Raw genomic sequence first — 20,871 nt, 5'->3', positions numbered from 1 at the left:
AGCATCCTTTAGACAGAGGGATGGATCCCTACAATAGAAGGAACAACAACACTTTCAGAAAATTAAATAATTTTGCTATACACCACAGGTGAAGCTGCTTACAGTTGCATCGTCCAAAAAGTGAAAATTGATCAAAGAGCCAAAAAGAGAGAAATTTGGTTATTCAAAAATCTAAACGGACTCTAGTCATGTTAAGATCTGTGTTTGTTTCACAGGGTAAGATAATAATAACAGGGTACAGACTCTGCATGACCAAATACTGACTGTACCATGACCATGACCAAACATTTGGTCATCAGACTTTAGTTCCAAATTTAGTCTTTTGTTAGCATCAATGTAGGCAGTTTTACATAAAGAGAACAGGTCACCCCAAAAATTAAAACATGATTCATTGCCTCCAAATAGCTCCTGCTCCTGGATCTCAGGATGGACTTCCATTTATAGCCCCCACCATTAGCAACTCTGATGAGAAGTTATGATGAGAATACAGAATTTAGCTTGTAACATTCGCCCACAATCTTCACGTAATCATCAAACAAGCATGCGTCTTTCTCCAGAAGTTAAATAAACCTGGTCTCTTCTGACTTCAGCCAGAATGTCAATGACGCAATAGGTCATCTGGCTTACAATCCATCACAATTCACTGCTTATTAACTTGAAAATAACAAACTGATCTTGACCTTAAGTACAGTTTAGGTGAAGACACATTAGTTGATCATTTTGTGCAAGTTCCACTAAAACTTCGCAAATACTTCAGGAAGAGTAGAGATTCTTGTGAACTATTAAGAGAAGGCAGATGCCTCAACATGGTCAAAGTTCAACGATCCTTTGGCCAGATGAGCTAAAATAACAAGATGGTATGGCCTTTAAGATAAGGAACCACAGAGTAAGATTACAGCAACTATGGTATACTTTTATAAAATGGTCTAAGAAAAAAACCATTTCAGTGGTTAGCCAATGGGCTAGGTAGGTGATCAGTTCCCTTTAATGGTTACACTACCTCAAATGTATGGAGTCAGAGAAAAACAGGAACTTAAATGCTTTTACATGGATACTTTTTGACTCTGTTTGAGCAAAAAGTTTAAAATAACATATTGTGACACTACAAACATGTGACCTGTCGATGCAAAACCTGTCAACGTGCTAGTAAATGTAAAACTCTTCAGTGCAAGAGAACACTTGTTAACATCTGATGAAAATGATAAGTCCCGGTTTAACTCTAACAAAAAGACAGAGACTGGGGTTTCCAAAAGTTATTCAGTTCTAAAATTAGTCTCACATTCAAGGAGACTGGGTACAATGGGTCGAAGATTTTATCCCCAAAACGCCAAAGGAGACAGTTACCATGTTGGCTTCCAAGAGCTTCAGTAAAAACTCTTGATGGTCTACATGTCACAGCTCTAAAGTCACAATCACACAGCTCTAGAGACTCTTTGACACTGACTGGCAACTCCTGGTTGCAAGGAAATATTTAGCATTTCCCAACTGGTTGCAAGTGGCTTAACAATGGCAAGTGACTTCTGGTAACCACTAGTTACCAGGGAAAAATGTGTATTCCCCAAACGGTTGCCAGGTGGCTGCTTGATGCTGCTTGGTAAAATAAGTCACAAGATAGAGATGATGTTGAGTCTAAAACCTTCTTGCCTTTGCTTTGGTTGCTAGGAGATTGCAGTGGTTGCGTGATGCAGAATTATCTGCAAACACTTATCACTGAGTGGCTTCGAAAATGAAAAGTGCAACATAAAGTTTAATAAGATTGTTTCCCTCCAAAGTAAAAGTTATGCCCTTTCAAACAAGATGGTATCAATGGTTTCTATTTCAGCCCCATGTTGCACTCTTCAGACCTTCAGAACCACCAGTGAGTAGTTTGCAACTGTTTGCAGACAAGTCTGCATCTTCAGTATAAACTACAGGAAACTGCTGCAATCTGCTAACAATCAAAGACATCACAAGGAGATTTCTGTTGCTGTTTGTGATCAATTTCAATGAGTTACCTCCAACAAATACTCCACATCTGGTTGGGAATGCATATTTTTACATACTGACTGGACCTTGCCAAGGTTCGCCAAGTGGTCTCTTGGCTTGTGTGACTAAGGAATTGTAAGGCAGATTAAAGAGCTCCACAGCTTTGGGAACCCGGGCTTGCAGACAGATTTCAGGCAACATTTCCCCAGTCATTCTGGTCAAAAGTCCACACAAACACACACACACACATACACACACACAGAGCGAGAACAGCTCTAGCTAATGCTAAGTAGTAACAGTTGTCAAGTAGAAATAGCACTCATTAACCATGGAGATATATATAACCTTATTAGTTCAGGTATACAAAAAACTTCAAAACAAACCAAAATTAATAAACAAAACAAAAAAAACAAACACCACCAGTAACAACATTTACCACAACATCAACGGCTTGTTGTCATCCTTGAACTTTCTGGAGGTCCGTCAGCCACGGCAAACTCTTTGATCTCAATCCATAAGATGAATCCGTTCAGACTCACATAAGTCCAGGTTCAAAACCAGATATATGCACACTGATCCAAGTATTAATCCAGTCTTTTGTACGTTGGCTACCAAAACAGTCTGCTTCGTCATGTCCTTTGTATGGTGGGACACTGCTTCTGTCCATGACAGCGTCGTATATTGTGAGAGGTATCCGTATGGACACCTCTGCCAAGAAAGTTGTACATGAAGTACGTGAAATACATGTTGTAATGCAGCATGGACACAGGATTTAAGGATATCACCAGGTGAACCCTGCACCATGGGGACCTGACCATTCTCATGTCTTTGCTTTTTTTAGGCAACAGTTAAACATTCCAACCTTTAAGAGTTCTGGTTTAAGCATTCACCTGCCAGTACGATCCAATAACACCACTGTGCACTATTTCTCTTATTGGAGTCAACACACTTTCCAACACACTGCAAATTTAACACACGTCTGTGAAAACTTTCAAACGCAGCTAACATTAACAGGCTGCAAAAACAAGTGCACTTTGTGGGAGCAGATATGAAGGCATCTCACCCTTTGTGCTCCAACCAGTTCAGTTTTAAGAATCCATGCGCTACAATGCTACAACACAAGATAACAAAGTGACAGTATACATTTTTGAATTGTATGCATTCGACTTGATGTTATACACCGACACACAGAGTCTCACAAATGTGTGATGGCGCACTTCCATCAAGCGCGTTGGAAATTACTTGTGTCCTTAAAACTGCACAATTATTCTACTGCTGTCAGGTGAAAAAGAAAAGAAAACACAGACAAAGGTAGGCAGAATTTGCTTGAACCACAGTAGAAATCCAAACCTTACAGATTTTACAATCAATGATGATGCATTCTTACTATGAAGCCTTTCAGAGGTGGTTATTCTGCAGCTCTCTCTCTGGCTATTTACACACAGACTCTTGCTGAAAAATATTGCTTTTCACTAATTTCACACTCTAAGGTGACTTTAAACACATTAGCCATTACTATACAAACATTATTCTGTGTCACTGACAAAATATACTCTACCTTCAAGTCTTTTTGTCACAAAATATCAATATTGACATGTTTATTATGTGAAGAGTGTACGAAACATTAATTGGTACCAACCGCTGCCAAAAAAATAAATCACAGTTCTAGCCAGATTGTGGGGCATCATTTCTAAGGCCTTAAAATATCTTGACTTACTGGCAAAATGTTGATTGGAATACATTTACTTGATCCCATTTTACCAGGACAAAGGAGAGTTGTCTATGAATAAGAGGTGCATGAAGCGTAAAGCAAGATGCTACTGTTTAGATGTATTGTATCATCTGACCTCAAACTCAGTGAAAGAGGCAAAGAAGGCAAGACGGGAACCATGACGTGTTTCGTCTCTGCTGTGTTTGGCGCTTTGTTTCTCTCTAAACGTACCCATTGTTTGCGTTTATTTATGTAAGAGCTTTTCTCTGTTGAATGGCTGACGCACAGGAAGCCTGCCGATCCTGTCCACCCCGAAAATCTTCTACACACAATCAGGATCGCAGGAAAAAAAAAACATCAACAGAAAAAAGTAAATGAAAAATAAAAAAAGCGACCCACCTAATTCTACCCTTCTGACAGACTTTTTCATCAAAAACGTCCCCTTAATGAATGAATCAGCTTTCCTGCTGTCAGTCAGCGTGAATCATCCGCCTACATCAGCCTCTCTTCAATTCCAAACCAGCCAATTTGTCCCCAGCACATTGCCAAACCTACGTCATCCCCCAAGACGAGCGAGGCATCTCTGGCTACATGTCCAACTATTTAAAGTTCCTTATTTTTTTTTATTAACCGTGGACAACATAATTTCTGTGAGGGGTGTGATGCAATCTACAGCGACAATCTGTGCAGTCTTAATTCAGTATTAATGACGAATTGTGACAGTCATCGGATCGGCTGAGTTTCTCTCTGAGCATTTAAATCCTCTGCATCACTAAAACAGCATTAATCTGCTAGTCTGCTGAATTTGGGGGAAACAACCACTTTTTAAGGTTTCTGGTGTAGCCAACAAAAGTCTGTATCAAGACTACTTCTGCCCATGAGTCATTGGTCTACAAATGCACCAAAACTTAGGCTAGCAAAAGCCTAAAAGCTAATGATTTTGTGGTTTTGCAAGTAAAATTACACAAATCCAATCCCTGACTGTTTGCCTTCATGCAACTTGCTGTGCAAACATGGTTAGAAAAATGAACTTGAAGTAGAAACCAAAATTATTAGCAATTATCATCAAGTGTTTGATGACTGCATGCAGCATATGTTTTGTAGATATTTAATGGCATGTCCATCTGCTGTCACAACCAAACCATGACTGAGATGGTTATTTGTTTAATGGAAACTAATAATGTCATCAATTACTTTGTGTTTACAATTTTTGTTGCTGGCTAACAAATTACTCCATCTGTTGTGAAAGCCTCCAATGTACATGAGTTAAAATCACGTTGGAACTGAAAACGTCAACCTCAAGACGATCCTACAATCAGAGTTATGGTTAACTCTAACTGTAACCCTAATGTTTTGAATAAAGAAAACTATATTTTTGCTAGTTTCAAGTTTTGTGTCAGTTTTTCTTTTGCCCTGGATGCCAAAGCTCAGGAGAACAACTTTCAAAAGCTAAAAAAACCTATTGTTCAATACCACAGATTAGATTTTAGGGTTTAGTTCCCACTTTACAAAGACTTTCCTGTAACTGTGAACGCCACTTAATGGATGTGCAGATCCTTTACGATTGGGTGCTTCAGATAATGCTCCATAATCTTTGTTAGAGATATAGATTTTCTTCATAAATAGGCAACTGTCCAAAATGAAGTAATAATGGATGGGTAGAAATTTTAGAGGCCGCTTTTGCAGCACCATCTAAATGAGATAAAATTAGGGAGATGGGGCCCACCTAGCTGACAACAGCTCTGCAGTGTGGTAGTCCTAAAACTTCTCCAACATTGCATGGTATTTGAGTGAAAACCGCTCTTGTACCTGGATATGTCAAAAGTTGGCACAAGGACTCTTTATGATTCCAACTCATTTTAAGAAACTCTCAAGTCAGCCATCTAAAAATTGTGCATGCCTATTAACGGGACCTATTTTATCCTCAGTCAAAATCACATTTAACTAAAGCCTTTCCAGTTACAGAAAGATTTAAGGGTAAACACTATCGATCAGTTCTTGTTGTCTGGAACCCCTGTCTGGATGGCAAATGACCCTACTTATGTCAGTCACACTGTCTCCATGACAATGACGACTTCGCCGCTGTCCTCAGATGTTGGTGTTGTGGTGGCGGTCGGAGTACACAGTGTAAGTCCTTCCTCTGTGGTCACCTGACCCCTTGCAGGGCAGTCCACACTGTCATGGAGATCAGAGTCACTATTTCTTTTATCTCTCTCCCCTCCATTTCCTCTCCTGCCACCTTCCTCCTCCTCCTCTTCATCCTCCTCCTCTACTCGACACCTGCACACCTCGATCCCAGAGTCACCTGTGAGTCGCCGGTGTCTATACTGGCTCTCATCAGCTCCCATGTCCTCATCGTCGTCTTCGTCATTGTCCTTCTCCTCCTGGTCCTCGTCCTCATTCTCCCAACTGGGTGGTCCTGGCTCAAAGACATCCACGCAGGGGGAAAACAGAGTCTGTTTTGGTGGAGACTGAGTAGCACGAGGTGATGGTGAGAGGGAGGATGCGTGGCCAGAGGAAGATCCACCTTTGTCAGACTGGTGGAAAGCAGTAAGGGGGTCCAGAAGTAAGGCTGGAGCAGGAAGGGAGGTGGAAGAAAGGGCTTGAAGAGTTAGGGGAGGAGGAGGAGAAGTAGAAAGGGATGGGGGTGAGGATGGGGAGAGAGTCGCAAGGGGTGACTGACAAGTAGCATAAGAAGATTCAGACTCTATGGTTATAGCTGGGCAGGGGGAAGCAGTGGACACTTGTTCTGAGAAAGTGAGAAGTGGTGTAGGGGTGGACAGAGGCTCAGACTCAGAACCAGCCCCAGGGCGCAATTCAAATCCAGAACAAGAACCAGAACTAAAACACGCCTGGGCATTTGAAGGCAATGGAGGAATATGGTCAAACTCAGACAATCGAGGCGGGACCAGAGAATGACCTGAATGATCTGTTTCTGCAGTTGAATCCAGGCAAGATGTTGAAACAGCAATAGACCCTAAATGCTGGGATAAGTGTGACCCAGGGCTGGGATGACCCTCGACTAAACCTGATCCAGGTGATAGTTCTAGGTTCTGGCACTGAGTTAGGATGGGTAAAGTTGGTGCTGCATCTGTGACTAGGGCAAGATTTGCATGCCTTGGAGACAGAAGGCTATTAACTGGTGAATCTGCAACTACCCCAGCTTTAGGCTGTGGATTTGGAAGCAGGATATGATCTGAAGTTACCAAATCTGGAGGTTGTGTAAGCTTTAGAAATAGTGATTGTGGTTCCTGACCTTGTGTAAACTTTGTATGTTCTTGGACTGGAGACTGGGTAAGCTTTGTAGGTTCTTGGACTGGAGACTGGGTAAGCTTTGTAGGTGATGGAATTGGTACAAGAGTTGGGTCAGGAGTTAGGCAACCAGAAACAGAGCTTGCTATTGGAGACAAAGTTCTTCCAGCATCTGGTGATGGAACTGAGGCTGGGCTATTAGGAGAACTGACTGTATCAAAAGTCCTTGTTAAATTTAGTGTTTCCAGTGATTTTATGGTTATAGAAGAGTCAGAAGCAGTTGGGGTAGGAAGCCTTGACATTAAGGGAATCTTTGGGGTATCGTTTTGGACAGTATTGGTGTCCATTGCTGGGCTTTGTATTATTTGGATGGAGGGGAGTGCTGTGTCAACAACATTTGGACTAGGGAGTGTACTTGAGCTACAGGTGCTGACTATTGGGGTACATGGTGCTATGTCAAGCTGCTGCTTTATGGGAGATGTAGTCCCGACTGGGAGGGTGAGCTGAAAACCAGGTGAGGGTGGAGGCTGAGGGGAGGCTGCCCTGGTAACAACTGCCACAGTAACAGTCTGGTTGGAAACCGATGAGTTTGTGGCAACTGCTGTATGAGCTCCAGCACCGCTTACGTCAGCAACGTCAAGGACCATCCTCTCAGAAGCAACCTGCGTCTCGTTTGAATTCAAGTAGGTTGCAGCTGCAGAGATGGTCTCCATGGTGACATCAAGGGTGAGAGGCGTGGCTTCGCTGGGTGTGGAGGCATGGCTAGTGTCAGTCTCATATGTAATGGGTGCCGACAGGGAGGAGCTACACGGAGAGGAGGGGCAGCAGGAATCACAGGAACAGCTGGAGCTACAGGAAAGATTTACAGATATTGAATAACACCTGAATATTATATACTAAAGCTGCAAAAATCCAACTCATAAGGTAAACACAGTAATCAGTGACAGAAAAATTGTTTGAATGGTATTATCAGTACTGAAAATGCTACGTTGATGAACAAAATGAACCTTCTGGGATTTTCTTACCTGGATTGAACGTGCATCAAGACGGTATTATCAGTAGTTTAAATAATAGCGGTAGCAAAAATACTGGGAGTAGCTATTATTTGTGATAGTACCACTAATACCAGTGACACTTGACGTTACACTTGAGCTGAGGTAGGAAAAGCGCCTGGTTCCAAATCAGTAATTACTGCTACTTTTGCTGTTGCGGTAGTAGTTATAGTAGTATCACCACTTGTACTTCCTGTACCATTAGAAAAACTCTTACCTGTTGTCTGAGCTGAGGGAGGACGGCCCATCGCTGTGCGGCCGGTGCAGCAAGGGACCGTGTTGTGTGAGCAGATGGGGGTCGGCGGTGCGTGGAGGTTGAGGGTATCGAGGGGTGGTGAAGACGGAGCTGTAAGGAGGAGGAGGAGTCGAGGGCTGAGCTGCCACCTCCTCATAGGAAGGCAACTTCAGGGATGCCAAGAAACCTACAAGCAGAAGAGGGAAGGAAGGTTAGCACAAAGACACTGGTCAGTGGCCCTTTTCTTTTGTTTTTTTCTACATTTGTTTTGATGTAATGCACCTAGAGGGCAGTGGGATTGCTTTTTTTAAGCAGTCCCTCAGCAGGTTGATAGTGGTAACTTTGTTAAACTGAACTTAATAAAAGCCCAACTCAACAAAAGTGCTCTCTCCTGCAGCCATGTCAAAAGGTGGAAACCAAGATTCGAAAATCTTGTCCTATTTAGCAATATTTTTTCTATAGAATGTGAATTCATTTGTATTCCTAGACATGCAAGATATCATGGTTTTCCAAATAAATAAACAATACCCCCCTGCCAAGGGGGGCGCTACAGCGAGTAGCTCCACAAATTAGATTTTTTACGCTGGACTCCCAAAGCGGCTTTTATCCCCTCATGGGTAATTATAAATTACGCCTGGGTGATCTACCCCAAAAAAGTCCATACCCGAGTTTAAAAAACGATCGAGGTGTTGTGGTCCAGCAAGCATCTGTGATTTATATGACGTAGCCTTGATCTGAATTACAATAATGACAAGTGGGCAGCTTGATGCCGAGGCTCTACAAACAAAACCTGATGCATTTACAGATGCACTTCTCTTTGGAGTGCATTTTAGCACAAAGTTTCTGAAAACCTTTGGTCTATGTAACTCATTATGCAGGCAAGATATATGCTAATGGAGCTTTTTCTGCCAGCTGTAGACAGAACAAGTGATGAAGACAGTGTGATTTATCTGGAAGTAGCAAGACACTTAGAATTCTTTGATCATGCAAACCCACTGCATGGGGTGGGTGTAGCAGAGGAGGATGCTAGGGGACAGGATGAAATGGAGGAAGATGATCTGCTGTGACGAACCGCAAAAGGGTGCAACTGCATAAGGAAAATTCATAAAAATCAAACAAACAAGAAGTGGTTCAATTGTGATGCCACTTTAACTCGATTAGCACAGCGTTAGCATGATCCAACATCTCCTAGCTTGAGTGACCCCTGCTTCTACTTCAGCATATTGGAAAATGACTGACTGCATAATAAGACTTCAGTAAATTAACCATTCATTTGTGCTATTTTGCAGACACAGACCAAGAATGGGATGTGTGGAAGTGATGCATCACATGAAGATCTACTGCAACTTTAATTTTTCTCTGCAACACTTGAAGAAATGTGCTGAAAACCTTTTTAAACATATAAAGAAGCAAAAGTACATAGACTGTACACAGCTGAAGCCTAATATGCATTAAAATGAGCTGATATGTAGCGCCCAGTGAATATTTTTAAGTCATGCAAAAAATTATTCCAACGTTTAAAAGAAAAGAGAAGAAAAAGAAGAAAAGAGGGTAAACGTCTTCACAGGAATCATTCTTTAAGGCCTCCACACTGTAAATTTCCACTGAGTCGTCACAGCCACAGATTACAAAAGCGGCACGTCACTTGACTTGACAGCCGAGCATCAGTCACAAACAAGAACAGGCTTCATTGTCTTGATGCTGTGAGTGGAGTTTAGAGGCAGCTCTCATACAGACAGAGATCCCAAAGGTCCTAGAAAACCAGAAACCTATGGTTTTCCAGCCTCTGTTGTTTTGTAACAGTGCTCGGAGCTTCAGAACGAAGCCTTTTTTTTCTCCAATCAGCCAGAAAAAGATGAAGTTTGGAGCATCTTATCTTTAACCTTCTGTCCAGTTTTGACGAGTCTTGTTGTGGCTGGTTCTCGCTTTAGCCCTGCTGTGATGAGGTACGGATAGAAAAAAAACAAGCCTAATCTAAACACCTCATTTTTCAAATAGCCACTGAAAGCATCCAGAAAACACAGATTCAGGTTTCTTACTGAGGTCCAGCATAGAGGAGGGGTAGGAGTTGGCTCCATGGTAGGCCAGCAGGCTGATCTCTCTCTGTCTCTGCTGCTGCTGGACTCTGAGTTTGGCTCGACGGTGTCGGTACGCACAGCAGCAGCTGAACAGGATGAGGACGGTCCACAGCAGCCAGAACCCTGAACACATCACACACACACAGATTTCATTGTGATCATATGAAAATCTTCATTGACTTTAAATGTTTAGTCACATACAAGAATAAGTCCTTATATACAGAACCAAATAAACCAACGATGACATGACGTGATGCAAAGCATTGTTGTTCATCTGAAAATGTATGAGAGTAATTTACAAAGTGCAGTAAATGCTCAGAGTCTACAGGAGCTTGGCAGAGAGATTCAAATATTCTGGGAAAAGTGAAACATGAGGAAACTGTTTTGTGGGTTCTTGTACAGTGAGAGCTCGGACCACCACCCTGTCACATAAGTCTCATTATTGGTGGGTGTTGAACACCATCAAGGGCGCCATTTGTCACCAAATCTTCTGGTTTTTTTAGGCGCAGCCAACAGCAGAGATGTGGAGGACCTCTCTGCTGCTGTGCTGGGTTTATCATGCGTTGACCTCCAGTAAACTGTGGGGCGGTTTGCTCTGGAGTGTAACATGGCTTTAATGGGAAGTGGCACATCTAAGTTGAGGAGTAGGTGCTGACGTGCTGGAGCGCATGCAGACGCGTCTGTGTGGTCACAAAAAAAAAGGTTGACCCTCACTCTCGCCATCTAGTGATTAAATTCACATCACTCAGATTCGCATGTACATAAACTGAGTCGAGGACAGGAAGCAAAATTGAAGCTTTAGGAAATCAGCCATCTGGGAGGGACTAGGGGTTTCTACTTCTTTACATTTAAAGGAGCCATGAGAAGTTCAGGCATCTGATCATGTGATGCCTCATTGGTGAGTTCGGCTATGTTGGTTATGTCCAACTGGGACAAGAGCTGGGGGATTTGGTCAGGTCCTGTTACCTGGACGAGCAGCAGAAAAATGTTATCAAAGGTTGGAAATCACACAAAAGCTATCTAGTTTGCATCCAGAAGAATGAAGTTATGATAAAAAAAATGAACAAAAACATAATTAACTTGTTTTCCTAAATGCTAATATTATAACAGCCTTGTTTTGAAAGAGATAATTCACTCATACTTTTCTATAAAAAATTCAAGTCAGCCCATTAAGCGGTTGTTAGTGGTTTGATATTCTTTTTCTGTTAAATAAATAAATAAAAATCAGCTAACTGTAAAGCAGCAGCAAGTAAAGCAGGCTTCCTTTATTATTATTCAGTACAAGCACTCCTACAGCTGCATACATGCATGTATAAGAGCGACAGACCCAATTAGGAGTGCAAAATGATGCTGAGACAGCACCTTAAGTCACCGCTACATTACACTGAGCCTTAATAAATGAACTTACACCAGAGTTCGTAGTAGTAGGTGCAGCAGCCGGTCTCTCCGCAGCAGTGTCCTGTCTCACACAGGTATCCTCCGTTAACGCTGGCACCCGGGCAGTACCGCGGTCTGCCCAGCAGGGGCTGGCTGCCACCGGAGTGGTACTCCATAGCACCCCTGCTTCATGCACACTTAGCCCCGAGCCACCGCTGCCTGCTCGCCGCAAGCCGCTAACTAGGCGTTAGCTGCTAAAACGTGTGATCCCGGTTGCAAATCCAGCTACATTTTTTCATGTAATCTGTTTTGTAGCCAAACTTTACTTCAGGAGCAGATAGCCTGTTATTCTTAAATTCTGGTCAGTCAGTAAATCCAAATAGCTTCAAAATTAAGCTAATCTACATTTTCAGCGCAGGTGAAACACCTAAAATGATAGATTCAGGCAGTTTCAGCGACGCCTCTGTGATAGCAAATTACTGAGCTTATCACCAAGAAGGACCAGAAACCAGGCGGGAACTTCTGCATCCAAAGAGAGACCGACGGGGCAGAGAGGGGCTTCCTCATCCGTTAGCACCACTCATGCACGATTTAAAGGCTACAGAACAGCAGCACCTACACCACCCTCATGTGACAGCTACTAAATCCTGTTAGTACTGCAGCTGCAAGAGAGCGCTGGGGAGGAGACAGGATGACAGCCAGTAGGAGGCTCTGAACTGGAGAGAGAGGAAAAAAACAAGAAGAAAACAATAGTTAATTGATAAGAAACAAGACAGGGTGTCTCTCTCTCTCACACACACACACACACACACACTACTACAGGCCTGTTTGATATTCATTGCCGCAGCGAGTCAAAGCACAAGTGACACAAAGCTGCCACTCTGTCCATGTCACACACACACACACCCGTGTTTGCACTTGTGTCCTTGTGAGAACCATTGCTGGCATAATTCACCGCCAGAGTCCCACCCAACTCTGATGGACGGGCTCACACACAGGGACAGAGGATCAACATTTAAAAAAACTTCAGGTGAGAAAGTAAAAGTGGCACTGAGACATGAGAGTAACGTTAATGAGTAGCAATTAAAATAAACTGCTGATGTTTGCAGTCATGGTAAAAAGAAAGTACATCTTCATTCTTATTCTAATTTTTTATGAATCTGATCATATAAAAATCTTCCAGTTCTTAGGTCTTAAAACTATTTAAATACATCCTAAGATGAACAACGGCTCACAGCTTATTACACGGTTTCATTGTTTGTTTAACGTAACTCTAGCAGTAATGCAGAAGCAGTGCATGAAAAAAGTAAACCCTTACAGGAATTCAGAGGCTAAGCAGCAGCCAGCTGCTGATAATCAAATGCACTTGATTAAAGTCATCATCAGGAAGCGTGAGCACCTCTCTGAAAGCAGGCGTTCTGGTGGTTTGCTGGTCTGCAGCATTCAGATGTGTGTTAACACAATGTCGAGGAGTAAAGATATCAGCAACAATCTTAGAGCAGCAACTGTTGATATCAAATGGGAAGGGTTATGAGGATATTTCCAAACAATCTGAAGTCCATCATTCCACATCATTTTCTGAAATGGAAAACACTGAAGGCAGCTGACAATCTTTCCATGAGTGGACATCACAGCTAATTCACCACAAAATCAGAGCAACATCTCAGACTCGTCAGGCCTCAGTTAGCATGTTAAACATTAAAGTTCATGACAGCACAATCAGAAAAAGACTGAACAGGTGTGCCAGGAAAAAGCCTACTCTCTCTAAAAAGCACACAACAGCACGGCTTAGGTTTGCTTCTGAAAAAATCTATTTTTCAAGACTTCTAGAACAAAGTCCTTTGGACAGATCAGACCAAAGCAGAGACGTTTGGCCATAACGTAGAAAACCAAACACAGCACATCAGTACGAATACTGCTTCATACCAACTGTCAGCATAGTGGAGGATAGGTGATGATTAGGGCTTGTTTTGCAGCCCAGGACCTGGGCACGGTGCAGTCATTGAGCAAACCATGAACTCTTCTATGTCAGTGTTTTCCAACCACTGTACCGTGGCATATAGGTGTGCCGTGGAAGATTATCCGGTTTCACCTGATTGGTACTCTAAGGCTACGTTCACACTGCAGGTCTTAATGCTCAATTCCGATTTTTCGATCCGATATTTTTTGGTCTGGTTGTTCACACTACAAATAAAATGTGACAACAAACGCCCTCTAGTGTGAACCCTCAAAGCGGCCCGCATGCACAAAAGAAGACGTCACACACAACACGCTCTGTTTACAGAAGTAAATATGGCGGCTACAGAGCTAGTAGGTGTTGTTGTAGCAGTCTATCAATTTGTGAGCAGTCGTAACCGACAGAATTTTGACAAATTAATTAGAGAAAGAAAGACACTGAGAAAAAAGAGAGCCCATGCTTTAACAATGGCCTTGTTTGATGCAGTGGCTGCTACTTCCGTGCAGAGGTTTGTCTTCTTTGGCGCTGATAATTGGCGTCTGTCTTGTGTCAGTGACGTAAAAGATGGATTTAATGCGACATGACCATTCAAACAGCAGTCGCTTTGTAAAACATCAGACATGTATCAGATTCAGTACCACATACGAAAGTGACCCAGATCGGATTTGAAAAAATCTGATTTGTGCTGTTCACACTGTCATACCATGATCGGATATGGGTCGCATAGTGTCAAAAAAGTCGGATTTGATGCACTTTCACCTGCAGTGTGAACGTAGCCTTAGTGATCGGCATGAGTAACAGGCAGAACAATTGCATTCTCTTCCACTAGAGGGCAGTGCAACTACCTGCTCTAATTAAACAAGTTGCCATCTGCCAGTAAAACAGAAGAAGATGAAGAAGGAATGACATAATAGTCATGCTGCAAGTGAGATGATGCAGCTCGTAATAGCAATAGATAAGTATTTGAAAAGAAAAAGTAGTCAATCTGACCTGGGTCCTGGAGAAAATTCTGACCCAGATGAAGGCCCTAGCACGAGTACTGGTCAGAAAAAAAAGCAAAAAATGTATACTGGGGACAAGCCGAGCCAACTCAGCTATACCTGGTGTGCCGTAGGGCTGCCCAATTAGTCGACTAGTCACGGTCGACGACTAATTTAATAGTCGACGCGTCATTTGAAGCTTTGTAAGATCCCAAAAGACGCAGAAATAAGTAGTAGGATTTAAGCGTGTAATAACGGACTGAAACAGAAGATGGCAGCACTGCATGTACAAGGATGCCAGCTGCCGTTAAACCCTGAAGAAGAAGAAGCAGTGTCTGGTATCGTAGCTGTGTCCAAATTCAGGAACCACATCCTCCTGTAGCCGCATTTGTAGGCCTATTACGTTACAGCGACACGACGAAGACTGTCCAAATTCGAAGACTTCGACAAATGCAGCCGACAAACGCGCCCTTCATTTCCCCAGATTTGAAGGATGGGTTGGGTGTATTCTTTGTGGCCCAACCTATCCCAGAATTCATAGCACGGCCCAGCTCAGTTTACAACAATGGCGGCAGCTAGTTAGTTTTAATATTACTCTTATTATTCTTTCTGGGTCACAAAATAAACGTTTAGCATATTTTCAGGCGAGAATGTAGCTGTGTAAACCTCAAATATCTGCTCAGTTTATCAAGACACCACATATTTTCAAAAGCGCTCCGACGTTTTCGGAAACGTCTGTTACCCACCAGCTCGATAGCGAGCCGGGGTTCAAGGCTCACTAGAGCCCGTGAGAACACCGGACTCCCGGCAAATCGTTTTTAAAACCACCGCCGTCTTTCACTACTCAAGTTAAACATGATATATAAGTCACTTAGGTAACTTAAAAATGTTATTATTTGGATTTTTTCAGTGTTTTACTTGTTCCTGAGTAAATCGGTTTGGCTGAGATTAAAGTTATAGAATAAACGTCAAACAGAAATCTGATTAAACAGAAGTGTGAGATGGTCGAGAATATACTCCGATGTCCTGTTATATTTTAGCGAGCGAGAAGCAGACGGCTGAGTTTATTAAACTCCACTGAGACAATCTGCGAATTTCATTAAAATTTAATAAACTATCATCTTGTCTTTATTTTTAGTTAGCACATACATTAAACACTTAAAGCTGTAAGCTAATGATAGTTATATAAGAGCAGATGCATGCTGGTGCAATAAGCTGTACGTTTTACGTCCAATGGATGATGATCTGATTAGTCGACTAATCGCAAAAATAATCGGTGACTAGTCGACTATCAAAATAATTGTTTGTGGCAGCCCTAGTGTGCGGGGATAATTATCAATATGGTTTTTGTGACATTTTTGTTTAGGTGGTGTGCCATGTGATTTTTCTGATGTGAAATATGTGCTGTGGCTCCAAAAGGTTGGGAAACAGTGACCTATATAACAAAGTATTCTGGAGTCAAATGTGAGGCCATCTTAATTCACGCAACTGGACAACGATCCCAATAACACCAGCAAATCTACAACACAACAACTGAAAAACATAATAACCAGTGTGCTGCAGTGGCCCAGTCAAAGTCTAGACAGCAAAGTGGAAAGCTGCCATTAGTCCTAAAGAGTGCTGAAACAATGCTGTCAAGAAGAGGCGACGTGAGGAGCTGATAAAGTCATACAGGACATCAGAACCACCTTTGGCTGCAAACTATGAAATCATGGGGTGGGCTTAGATTCTCACACACTGCGTCTTCATTTTAGCTTTATTTTTGTTAAATAAAATGTAATAAGGAATGACAGCACAATCACATCACATGGTTTGTTTATCTGAGCTTGTAAATCCTTAAAACTGAAAGAGATTTTTTTCACGTCTGCAGGAAGTCTGTTTTCACTGGTGTAGTTAAGGAAAATGAAATTAGCGACATCCCGATGTCTCTCTTACTTGTGGCTCAGTTTTTGAGGACGCTTTTCCTTTTTTGCATGTAAAATAAATGTTTAGCTAAAAATTTCTGGCAAGATTCACATTCCCCTCTGTACCGTCCGATGAGTGAGAGACACTGCGCTGCTTCTAACTCATTTCAGTATAGACCCGTTTATTGATTAATCAATAAGAAGAAAATTAATCTGTGTACGTAAAACAATCTTTAGTTTCAGGTTCTCAGTCGTGTCTAATGCTCCAGCTGGTGGAGAAGTAAACTGAAAAAAATAACCTTTTTAAAAGAGATTTGATTGTGAAATTTGTTTTGTTTTTGGCGTTTTATTGTAACACTATATTACAGAGCAAACATATCACCATATCACAACAACAGTCACCTGAAGGCACTTTATATATAAGGTCAAGACTCTGCAATAATAACAGATTATTCAGCAGCAGCTGGTTGTAGCCTGATCACATTGTACTCTGTATCAAACAGTTATGTCTTTAAAATGAAGTTAATTTTCATGTTTCTATTATACACAAATACACCAGCCGAATATCATTACCACATTCTTGACTACCATCTATAAACAAGATGGCAGAAAAGATAAACAAAGCCAAAGCACAGAAGTGTTGAAAACTGCTTAATTCAAAAGTAAATCAGACATCCAACTCTGCATTGGTTTATGCATCTAATTTCCCCATTTATAACTGCATTGCTATAACTCATTGATTTCTCTTATTTTAAGAAGGACGTGACATCTGACTGAGAGTTCCTAAAATGCGATCATACTTGTTTTTCTTCAGCAAGCAAAGGAGGAATTCATAATGCAAACATTAACAGTGATTCTTTTTTTGTGTGTGGAATAAACTTAAACCCTCAAAAAAGCCCTGTAGAAAGGTAAAAACCAAAATGTCCTCAGTACGTATAGATGTCCTCACTCCCTAAAACTCAGTGGTCCCCACACTGACAGATGGACAAGTGGACAAACACAGTGCTGCAGAGTTCACAGGAAAAGCTGGTGGTCTGTACAGGACTTTCTTTACTGGGCCAAGTTCTAGCTGCATTCTGCAGTACTACAAACACGCGCGCGCACACGCACTCACACATTCTTTGCAGCCTGGTAAACATGATGGCTGATGGTCAGTGAAGGCAACACGCGCGCACACATAAAGGCCATATGTGTCCATACAGAGAGACGTCAGTAGTAAACACGTACACGTTATTTATGGCCGCAGAAGCCTGGAGCCGCTGACTGAACGCAGGTTTTACTCAGACCCAGGCAGTCTGTAGACGGACCCCCCTCAGCTGCCGTTAACGGTAAAACCCCCCGGTAGCTCATAAACAAAAACAGCCCTACCGCTCCGTCCGTCCGCCCGTCCTCCACTGGGTCAGTCTGCGGGACTGGCTGCTTCTGCAGTCGGTGTGATTCCTGTTTGTCTGCCGCGGTGTCGGTGCTGGGTACGCCGGGGCCTCCTCTCTCAGTCTCTCTGGTCCCCCGCCTCCTCGCGCTCCCTTCTCAGTGCGACCCTCCGCCAGCCCCGCCGCCATCAGCGCCAGCAGAACGTCAAGCATGCACAGCGCGAGACCACACACCTCCGCCCTGTCACCACTGTTCCTTTCAAAGTAAATACCTCTTTTAAAAAGTGCAACAGAACTAATGTGTATTTTCATAACTGTGCCACAAAATGCAAACCAGTCAACTAATCACGAAAACTTTGTTTTTTACCACTTTACATACACATCTATGACAAGTCTCTGAAAGTCTGACCTGATGGATTTTACACTCAAATATGGGTTTTCTTGCATGCACCATTAAACAGAGAGCATTGGGAAAAACGAAAACAGGAATGAGGGGTGAATTTGTACAAGCCATGGAGTTCCACAGGGCTCTGATATAGAGCCTATACTTCTTGTTCATGTTTAAATTATATTCTTGTTAAAAAAAACAACGACAACAACTCGCAACAAGTGATCGATGGGTTATTTTTCCTTCTATTATTTTTAAATAACTACCTTATCAAATTATATTCAAGGTTCAAGGTTCAAGGTTCTTTATTTGTCACATGCATAGTTATACAAGTATAACACACAGTGAAATGTAGCCTGACACGCTCCTCGACATGTGCAAAAAAGAATTGGGGGGGGGGGGGGGGGGGGGGTGTAGAGGAAAAACATTATATATATATATATATATATATATATATATATATATATATATATATATATATATAGTACATACATTGGGTGAATGTGCAGTAGTAGCAGCAAGCAGGTGAATTCTGTACATTAATATGAATAGACATCTGACTATTTTACAGGATAGACAATATAAACATATTTAAAATTAAAGGAATTGAAATGTACATTGTGGCTTGGTTTAGAGTGTCTGGAAGAGAGTCCTGTCTCAGTCAATTATAGATGATGTGAGAGGGCGGGTGTGTGTGTTTAGGGCACGGATGGCTTGGGGATAGAAGCTCCTCTTGAGTCTCTCTGTCCTTGCCCGGAAGATGCGGAACCTTCTACCAGATTGCAGAAGTTGGAACAGTTTGTTGCCAGGATGGGACGGGTCCTTCAGTATCTGCGCTGCTCTAGTCCGGCATCTCCTGGTGTAGGTGTCCTGAAGCGGGGGGAGAGCAATCCTGCAGCAGCGTTCTGCTGTACGGATCACTCTCTGGAGAGCTTTTTGGTCCTTCACACAGCTGTTCCCAAACCACGATGTCATGTTCTGTGTGAGGATGCTCTCCACAGCGCCTGTATAGAAAATCCTGAGGATCTTTGGAGAGACCCTGAACTTCCTCAGTTGTCGTAGGTGATACAGGCGCTGCCTAGCCTTTTTGGTCTGGACCTGAATGTGGGCAGCCCATGTCAGGTCTGAGGAGATGTGGACACCAAGATACTTGAAGGACTGCACCCTCTCCACTGGAGCTCCATTGATGATAATGGGCTTGTAGTCTCTGTGCTGACTCCTTCTGAAGTCCACCACCAGCTCTTTGGTCTTGCCGACGTTCAGCTGGAGGTGGTTGTCCTGGCACCACGATGCCAGATTCTTCACTTCATCCATGTAGGCCGCCTCATCGTTGTTGGAGATGGCACCCAACACCACTGTGTCGTCAGCAAACTTCACAATGGTGTTGGAGCCATGGGTGGCCACACAGTCTGAAGTGTAGAGGGAGTAGAGCAGTGGCGAGAGGACACATCCCTGAGGTGCTCCTGTGTTGATGGTGATGCTGTTGGAGAAGCACCTGCCCACCCTCACCACCTGAGTTCTGCCAGTGAGGAAGTCCAACACCCATGCACACAGACGGCTGTTAAGTCCCAGATCCCTCAGCTTTGTGAACTTTGTGAGCTTTGTGCAGGGCACTATTGTGTTATATTAAGGCTTAAAATGTACATGATGTACATGATGGGGGCGTGGTACTTAATTCTGATCTTATTCAATCAACATTATTGGCGGTACGCAGCCCCATAGACAGGAGGCAGTAGGGGCCTTCGACACCTACTAGTTTATTAGAAGTTTTTTTTTTAATCATCCATTCACATAGATGACCACTAACAGAGGTATAGGAAGACTCCATAATCTGTTGCTGCTGGCTTCCAGTTGATAAGGCAATATTTACAGGTAAAATTATTTAAATGGAGAGCATAACGTCCATTGAATGGACTGATAATGATGAGCCAAAGCAGGTGCTTTGACAGTGGATGGCAGCACGGGCTGACTTCAGTTAGCCTGCGCCACCTGAACTGTGTTTGTGCTGTTGATGCCTTTTAATTTTAATGAAAGTCCATTTTAATGAAAGTATCTGACAAATAACAAGGCTGCTGTGCAGTTAATTCTACTAAGAGGTCATCTAAGATGTCTGTGCTCTAGTAATAGTGAATGAAATTCTAGGATTTTATTCAGATCTTGCCTAAAACCACCATACTGGCAGTGAAAAAGCTGTGGCTTCAAGATTCAAAACCAGTGAGTGAAATCATGGTGGCTACCTGGAACAAGAGCCTGGAACAAGAGGAGACTAATGTGCAGAGTAGCAACAGCAAAATGTTTAGAAAGATATGCACAATATTAACTGCAAATACAGTATTAATACAGTATTAACAGATATGCGGTTAAAGTAAAGTACCCCATGAAACTATATACTATATATAATATAAATATTAAAAATATAAAATATGTTTTAAAGAAGTGTTTGTATATTTTAAGTTATTAGTATAATATAAAAGAATAAATCTGTGTAGAGTCATGTTGTTTCATGTGTTTTTTATATAAAATACGAGTGTATATCTAAAGTAAATATAATGTTTCACATGGCATCATCGAAAGACAGTTTCACCTTTATTCAGTTTTTTAT

General features: G+C 42.3%; 1 protein-coding gene across 2 annotated transcripts; it reads right to left on the bottom strand.

Annotated features, from left to right (window-relative positions):
• Positions 1 to 83: 83 nt before the first annotated feature.
• On the bottom strand, positions 84 to 18,074 carry LOC146713383 (uncharacterized). 2 transcript variants are annotated; one of them, XR_014917835.1, is made up of 6 exons: positions 17,880 to 18,074; positions 11,702 to 12,386; positions 10,255 to 10,416; positions 8,198 to 8,402; positions 5,136 to 7,777; positions 84 to 5,102 (listed from the first exon to the last, which is right to left on the bottom strand). XR_014917835.1 is itself a non-coding variant. In XM_085447425.1 (5 exons), exons 2-5 carry the CDS (start codon positions 11,844 to 11,846, stop codon positions 5,725 to 5,727), a joined length of 2,565 nt encoding a protein of 854 aa, XP_085303551.1. In that variant the 5' UTR covers positions 11,847 to 12,386; positions 17,880 to 18,074; the 3' UTR covers positions 84 to 5,724. The 2 variants fall into 2 exon arrangements, 1 of the variants encoding a protein (XP_085303551.1); XM_085447425.1 differs by having other exon boundaries at positions 84 to 7,777.
• Between the last annotated feature and the right edge of the window lie 2,797 nt (positions 18,075 to 20,871).

This window comes from Copadichromis virginalis, linkage group LG3 (assembly GCF_057382275.1).
Source record: "Copadichromis virginalis isolate Kocher_CV1m ecotype Utaka linkage group LG3, C_Virginalis_male_GT1.1, whole genome shotgun sequence".
NCBI lineage: Eukaryota > Metazoa > Chordata > Actinopteri > Cichliformes > Cichlidae > Copadichromis > Copadichromis virginalis.
This window is presented reverse-complemented; position numbering and strand designations above follow the sequence as displayed.